General features: G+C 34.3%; 1 protein-coding gene across 1 annotated transcript in view; it reads left to right on the top strand.

Annotated features, from left to right (window-relative positions):
* dap (cyclin-dependent kinase inhibitor dacapo) overlaps positions 1-8,384 on the top strand; it is a 9,936-nt gene extending 1,552 nt beyond the window's left edge. Inside the window, exons 2-3 of the mRNA XM_018452111.1 lie at positions 4-522; positions 7,614-8,384. Of these exons, the coding sequence (XP_018307613.1) occupies positions 4-522; positions 7,614-7,714 (620 nt within the window). The 3' untranslated portion in view covers positions 7,715-8,384. The remainder of the gene's footprint in view (positions 1-3; positions 523-7,613) is intronic.
* Positions 8,385-8,720: the final 336 nt, after the last annotated feature.

The following is an 8,720-nucleotide window of genomic DNA, read 5'->3' as shown; positions in this document are numbered from 1 at the left end:
GAGCGCTCGCCGAGCGCGAATTGCGGGCTCAGTCGCAGCTCGATGCCAATCGATGGGGATTCAACTTCCAAGTGGGTGCACCTCTTAAATCGAGCTCGCGTTACGAGTGGGAACCGATCACGGAGCACGACGTCGTGCCCGAGCCCTACGCCCTGCGCGGCATGCCCTACCTGAGAAAACACGCGCCTGGTACCCCGCGCAAATTGCGCTTCGACGACGACTCGACCACCGGCTCGACGTCAGCATCCTCGATGCCACCGACAACGACGGTATCGACTGCGGCGACGTCGTTGACGGCGATCATGACCACGGTGACGAGCACGAGAGTCATGGAGCAAATGGAGACCGTCGTCGCGCCGACGGCCGAGAGGACACCGCCGCAGGAGCCCCGAGTGCCTGAGATCGGCGAGGCTACGACGCCCAGTCAACTCTTCAATCCGGATACCAAGAGGAAGAGGTGCGCGATAGAGCCGACCACTCCTGTACTACCTTCTGCCGCGAGGAAACAGTCCACTATCACTGGTGAGTCTTGCATATTCGTCTGGGCACGGAAAGAATCATTTTATTCAAGTATGTACAATGATTTAGGCGTATAGATTTGAAAATAATTTTGTTGGTCCATCAAAATAATTATGTAGGAAATTCAAACGTAATGAGTACTTAATACAACTAAAAATTTTGAAATTCCAGAAGCAGCTCGAGCGTACATAATTATTTTCAGATCTGTATCTAGCTAAATTTTTAGATACTTTAGCAAAACTATTCTTTCTATATAATCTTTTATATTATATAAATTCCAATTTTTTTCTTTAGATTCTAATTATTTTTTGCTGATTACAATTAATTTTACCGTTAATTACAGTAAAGAATTCAATAAATCATAATGCTGATGTGATTTCTTGTAAAAAAAAATTTGGAAAATCTATACGGAAGAGATAATTTTGCTAAAGTATCTAAAATTAAGACAGATACCGATATGAAAATAATTTGATTGGACCATCAAAATAATTATATAGACAATTCAAACACGATGAGCAATGCTACGAAAAATTTTGACATTCTAGCAACTAAACTTCAGCGTTCTATAATTATTTTCAGATCCGCATCTAATTAAATTTTTAGATATTTCCGCAAAATCATTCTACGTCGCTAAATAAGCTGAATAACGCACAATAGAATCATTGTTTTTAATACTTTTTAATGTTTTCAACGATGGTATATATTTTCATTCAACTTTTGACAAATTTAACGTCATATTTACACAGTTCCAATTGACGCCTTGATTTCAATGTGTGGAGCTTTTGAGGGGCAAAAAAAGATATAGATGCCACACAAATAAAATGGTTAATAAAAACTCGAAGCGTACGTTCGCCTTTGGATCTCTGTCGATTAGGTGTATGAATGCAACCGGGCGATGTTTGTTTTTGAAATTGTTTGGCCCGCACACGCGCTCGTGTACAAAAAAATTAACGCTATCGTTATCAGCGACGACATTCGCTTGATCGGCGGTTACAGATTATCCCGATGAAATCATGCGTGTTGTAATTCATAACGAAACGCGGCACGTTTTGCTCGATTGCCCGGCGTATCTCCGTTTTTCACACCTCTAATCTGCTCGTAACTCATCGCGCATAAGTATTTTTGCATATCTATCAAAACAGAAGCTTCAGCCGTTTTGACTATAACGAAGTTTGTTTATACTTATATTGTACGATACACAATGAACGCCAGATAATTGAGAGGATAATGATTATTATTTTCACATTGGTCCTTGCCAAATATTGCGTTAATTATCAGCTTACTTACGTCGATCATTTGCTCAATTCTCTTATGTTAAAGGGAATTAATTCCTTCGCTATAATTTAGGAATGGATTCATGGATTATTTTAGAAATAGAGTTGTGAATTTTTCTATTCTTAAAATATTAACGGGGACAGTGGAATAAAGATACGATTGGAGAGTTATCTTAATTATGTTTATCTCTACCAGTGTAGATTAACTTTAATCTCTGTTTAATTTACTATTTTTTTTGTCGTTCCAATATCCATCTCTATCAATGTAGAGTAACTTTGATCTTAATTTAATTTATTCTTTATCTCTTTTAATTCTTAGAATTAAAAAAGAGTAAAAAATAAGTTAATTAAGATTAAAGCTAATCTACATTGGTAGAAATAAACATTGAAATTATATCCGTTTCTGCTAATATAATTTAATTTTAATCTTGGTTCAACTAACTTTATCTTCTTCGAGTTCTAGAAAAGGATGAAGAGTACGCTGAACAAGATTAAAGTTAATTTACAGGTAGAAATTGGCATTAAAAAAATAACGAGAAAGTTAAACTAGTTAAAGATTAATCTGTATCAGTAGAAATTGATCTTATATAGTTAGAAATTTCTGAAAAATAGACTTTCATTATTCTCTGTGGAAAAACGTGTATATTTGCTTAGAATTATAATTTTATTATATACATATATGTATAATCGTATACGGAGAGAATTTTGTTTTAAAATTTACCCCGAAAATATGGTAGTTGTGGTACAATACAATATTTTAAAGATTTTTATCATGCACTTTAGTAAAATTAATCAAACTTATTTTATACTTTATTGTAGTTTTATTAATGAATGAGAGAAATTTACATTAAAATTCTTGCAAATACATTGTCCCATGACTATCATATTTTTAGGGCAAACTCTAAGAAAAAATTCTCTCCGTGTACGATCGCGAAAATAATTTTGCAAAAAATATTTGACTCCTAATTAGAATTTATCATGGTTAATTTGTTCGATGCATTTACATATGTAGGAAGCGTATTGCCTAGGTTAATTCAATTCGTTCGTTGGAAGGTTGTCGCAATTCGCACATAATTATGTCAGCACCTGATAGTAACAAATTGCGTTTGCATTTCGTTGTTCGTATATTTCGAAACATTATCAACTTTATTTCTTGTTGTGTGGACACTCGCACACGGATATAAATGAATATATATATTCGAACCGGCAAAATAAAATTTATGGTAAAATAAAAATTTTAATCAATTTTTGCGTGTGTTGAAAAATACTTTTCACTTATTTCACAATATTCTATATTCATGGAAAGAACGGTTTTGCTGGAATGTCTAAAAATTTAGTTCGATATGGACTCAAAATAATTTTGTTAGACTATCAAAATTAATATGTACTCAAGCAAAATGGCAATGCTGCAAAAAGTTTTAGCAATCAACTTGTGAGTCTTACATAATTTTTTAATAGTCTAACAAAATTATTTTCACGGATTCATAATCGATCTAAATTTTTGAATACTTTAACAAAACCGTTCTTTCTGTTTAATATTTCATATCTCATAACAATGAGCAAAGTATTCATTTGAACTAATTCAGTATTCATTTTTCACATTTTCTTTTCACTATTCTTTAATATTTACTAATAGTCTATATAATCTTCAACGTATTGTACGTAGAGTGCACGATCATTTTTTTTTTGTTTTCTGTGTCAATAAAACTGAATTCTGCAGACGAAACGCAACACGTATGCATTATCGGAATTATATTATCGCGTGCCGCGATAACGTTGAAGAGAGGCTTTGATGGTATAAAAATTTTTTATTCACGGTTAAGCGAAATCACGCTCGAACGTCTACACCGCGAGCGATGACACAACCAATAATATTGCATTAGATGTTTATGTCAACAGTAAATTGCGCAAAATTCGATTTTGGGATAACGTGACAAATTGTAAAGCAAAACGGGCGTTAAAAATTTGTGTGGTGTTCAAACCTTTTCACTAGAAATTTTAAAATAAATTCCTTTTGTGTGGAGTTGGCACTCTAAGTGTTTATTGTTCGATTTTTTTTTAATTCGCCATAAATATTTTGAATTTTAGGAAGGGCTCTAAAACTCTTCGGAACATATTCAGAATTATAATAAAAAGTTCATTTTTTTAAAGTTAAGATACTAACTTCACAGAGGAAATAAATTATTAGATGAATTATAAGAAAAACTAAATCGATATGTAAAATTTTAAGTAGAGGAACTCCAAACGATCAATGTCTAATAATATTATAAAGTTTGAAAATTTCTATCTCATGTTACTTTGAAAGTAAATATTTCTTACCATTCGGGGGAAGTGCCGACAATGCACTTGCAATAATATTTGGAAGAAAGTCTATTCGAAATAAAAGAACGTATCATTAATCATAATTACGTACACGATCCACCCGTACACGTGTTATCACTCACGCGCTAAAATATATTGCTTTCTTGACGTTATGTATATATATTCACGCGAGCGATGTATCATTAACGATTTGTAGTGCTCATTTTGAACTTAATCACCGTCCTTTGGAAATTTGTTTGATAACGATTAATCGATTGTACGAAGATGAAAAGAGATTGAGTCAATATATAATTGAGTAACATAATGATTGAGAGATAAGCATCTAATGATAAAATTTGCAATTTCTTGGAAAAAAAAGGAAAAAAAGAATTATTTGTCTCATGCCTGTTTCTATCAATGTAGATTAATTTTTATCTTGGTTTAACTTACTTTTTATCTTTTCTACATAGTTCTAAGAATTAGAAAAGAATAAAGAGTAAAACCGAGATTAAAGTTAATCTATATTGGTAGAAATGGATATTAATTAATTATCAACATTAGATTGATTGATATGATAAATTAATACAATAAATTTTTATAATCATAAAAAGATTGAATTTGAACGTAAAAAAATAGTAAAACAAAAAGTAGTGCATGGAAAAACGTTGCCTCGTGTCATAAAAATTTATTTTTATGCGATTTTGAATATTTGGACGAAATTTCAATTTCTTTACATCGCGTGTTTGTTGCCACACAGCCATTTTGTCGAAGTAGTAAAAACTTCACACAGTCTAGTTCTGCTTCTTTTTTCTTCCATTTATTATTCAGCCATGCACACCACCCACGCGCGACGCAACTATTTTTGGACATGACTCGTCATGTGTCGCGCACGCGTATACACACGTGTAAACACATTTCACGTTGCGCCAGCATGCGACGCCTTTGTTTATATTTTTACTGCATCGCGTGAAAAAGCGAAACTACGCTTTACTGCAAGTCAGCAGAGAGACATTCGTCGTCTACCGTTACATTCATGACGCATCAACGCTTTTTTTTATCTCCTTTTATCTTTGTCTTATTTTTTGGAATAAAGGATCAAATATCAATCCAAAGTATCTTCGAAAATCCAATATTAATTCGAGACAATCAACATTCGTTAATTAATCGTTTCTCATGAAAGCTTCAGTATTTAAGTGGTCATTTCTCTTAGTTCGTCTTTTGCTATCTGAAAGGAAGTGCGCAACTTCCGGGGCATCGTGTACACACGTGTAGAATAGAAGGATGGGAACCGATTGGGTTTCCTATCTGCGCCACTTAATTCATTCGAGGAAGTAAGTATTACGAGTTCGTAACGTATTTTGCTTTACGGATACAGCCATGGGGGCGCCGAACGATATTTCTAACGTACTTTATTAATGAGCCGCACGGTCAGCTGTTGAAATCCATATGGGGTTGCTGGCCCCGAGTGCACCCCCATGTCTTTTCTCCCGTCTCCCTTTCCGACCCCCACTAGCCCCCTTTTCGAGCCCTTTGTATTCCGCGTGACGCGTGTACGTCGAGTGTTTGCACGCGTGGGGGGCATCAGCTGTGCACGCAATCGCGTGCCCCTGTCTACGAACCCCAGGGGCGGCAGACGGATCGTTGCAAAAGGGTCGGCATTTAAAATCTGGATAGCGCCCGCATATCTCGTCCCAGATATTTAAAGCATCGCGCAGAGAAATAATTGCGAAATCCTTTATGGATTCGGATTCTTATTATGGCAACTTTTAAATCTTGAAAAATTTGTGGTAATACATTCTTAAGTTCGCTTGCTAATTAGAAAAAATGTATACATATCAGAATTATGAGACAGAGATGGGAGGGAGCAATGTTTAGACTCTATAATATATTACAATAAAATATATCCATGAAATATTAAATATAATATTTAAAATAATAACTCGTAAAAGAATTTTTAAATAAGGGAATGTTAAAAGAATGAAACATAGATGCTCATGCAATTTTAATAATTTTTATCACGTAGCTCGGCAAACGACAAAAGTACGAGAAGGTTGACTAGAGAATGGGACAGATGCATCTATTTTCATCGCGTGGAAATTTCGCCAAATGGTACTCTAAAGGGGTGCCTTTGTACCTCTGGGGTGTATCCGTTTATGAGTCACGTCCAGTGAGCTTCTTTTTGAAGCTCACTGATCATATTTTTATTTAAAATTCGTTATATATAGTGACTTATATGAATTTTTATGTACTATTATTATATATAGAAAATGGAATTTTATATTTTAAAGATTTAAATATCTCGTGTCTACTTATATCTTTTTCGAGCACTCGATCGTTTTTCCATTTCGTAAATATTTTTAATCGCGCGAAATTTCGTCACGAGCCCAATTTGATATTCGTTTCGTGGTAACGAAAATATTTGTCTGAAAATTGCAACTGCGTTCAAACGTGCAATAAACATAATAAAATCCTGACCTCGCGCTCTTATCTCGCGATATAATTAGCGAGTACGGTACGATATAATATTTCGAAGGTTATCAGAGAGGAAAGATTTTGCTTGCATACATGCGGTCGGGAATAAGCCGGATTGTGCATAAGGTTAAGTGGCATTGCATGCGATTATAAGAAATCGAAGCTGAAGATAAGCTGCGAATTGCTTACGCTGTCCACCCGCCAGATGCGTTCCGAGATACTTTGACTTACTCCAGATGCAATATATATTAATAATAATTATAAGTAATAAATATAAGTAAATTAAAAGAAATACATATATATATGATAAATAATGTTACTTTTTATAAAATTATTTTAACTTAGGTGTGATGTATTCCAATTTTCTTTTACTTTATGTATATTTATGTTATGCTAATTTTTTTTTATTAATCTTCCATCTGCAATCTAGATCTTTTTTGTCCAGTCCAAATTTTTACTATTTTAAGTTTTTAAAGAGATGTGAAAAAATTCAGCATTAAAAATTGAAAATGACGTAGAAATTTGAGTGCTTGGAATAAAAAAAGGTCCAGGTTGCAAGGGAGGGTTAATAAAGATATATAATTGCTTATTATCGTTATATTTCTTAATATTTGGCGTTTCGATTGAAAAAATTTGTTATATGTTCAGTATCTAAAAATAACTAAAGTATCTAAAAATTTAGCTATACACTGATCTGAAAATAACTTATTTTCAAATGTATGTAGCTAAATTTTTATTGCTCGATAGAATATTAAAACTTTTCAGTATCATCATTAACGTTTAAACATTCTACGTAATTATTTTGATTATCCAACAATACATTGTCTTCAAATCTGTATGTAAATAAATTTTTGGATACTCCAACAAAATTGTTTTTTCTGAAATGCGATGTTTTACTGTATTCTTTGGCGAGTTAAGCGATCGACTTAAAATTAGAAATTAAAATATTATTCAAAACGACAGTTTTCCTTTAGATTCTAGTCTATTCTTTGACGAACCTGTCACCTCGGTTATGTAAAGACATGTTTTCTTTATTGTCTGTTCCAGACTATATGAAGAGTCGTAAACGCAGCCTGAACGGCACCACAAAGAGCATGATAGAGCCGCCGGAGAAGATCCCTCGCAACGCGGGTCAAATACGCAGCTAAAAATCCTTCAGCTTTCTTATTCGAATGTCGCCTTTTTCCACCTCGTTTGTACACAACGGGAAACAGTACCGGAAGTGAGAAACTGCATTACCGTGTGGAATAACGAGGAAGGAAGAGGGTAGGGACTTTGACAGGAGGCGCGAGGTCCGCGTTGGCTGTGCCATTCATAGTTTTATCCGCCATGAGCGCAGACGAAATGAATGAATAAAAAGAAAAAAAAAGAAAAAACAAGAAACGGGAAGTAACGCCGTTCTCCATCACGTATATCTTCGTCTGTCATATCGCTTTGTAATACCGCGAGGATTATGAGAATAGTAACAGCAATTAAGAAAGGACGTGAGACGAGGGAAAGGATAAGATAGAGAGTCAAAAACGAAGGTTGCTTGATGGGGAAAGAGAGAGGAAAAGAGAATGACTCTCGTCGCTATTTTTTATAATATGTATCACATCATTTTCTGTATTAGAATATAGAATAAGTAATATTAAGGAGAATATAAAAATTAGATTGTAGATAAAGAGTAATATGATTTGTGTCCAAATTAATTAATGTAATATATTCATTGTTTGTTTCTGAAACGTTCATAGAAAAATGTTTAAACGATGTCGTTACACAAACACGTTATGAAGAGAGAGAGAGAGAGAGAGAGAGAGAGAGAGAGAGAGAGAGAGAGAAGCTAAGAAATACATGCAAGTTTATATAGGCTATTCTCATAGGGATTAGAGTTGATTAGATTCTAAGATATAGAACAAAGTATATCGCGCGTATTCATTGGATCTAACGGAAGGGGATGTTTGTGCTGGTCCATGGAAGTTCGGTACTCGTGATTGCCCGGTGATGAAATTCTATAATTGTGTAAAAACTATTTAAAAACAGTTCTGTGGCAGATATCGCGCCAATTTCGATGCTGTGTCCTTGAAATGCGTGCGATATCGAGAAGTGGCTTCAAGTTTCCATATTAGTTTAACGAGTTATTCTTTGAAATTGTCAAACACGAATCGGACATGG

Source organism: Mycetomoellerius zeteki, unplaced genomic scaffold (assembly GCF_001594055.1).
Source record: "Mycetomoellerius zeteki isolate Tzet28-1 unplaced genomic scaffold, Tzet1.0 scaffold332, whole genome shotgun sequence".
In the NCBI taxonomy this organism is placed as follows: Eukaryota; Metazoa; Arthropoda; class Insecta; order Hymenoptera; family Formicidae; genus Mycetomoellerius; species Mycetomoellerius zeteki.
Note: the sequence above shows the minus strand (reverse complement) of the source record. Positions and strands in the feature narration are given on the sequence as shown.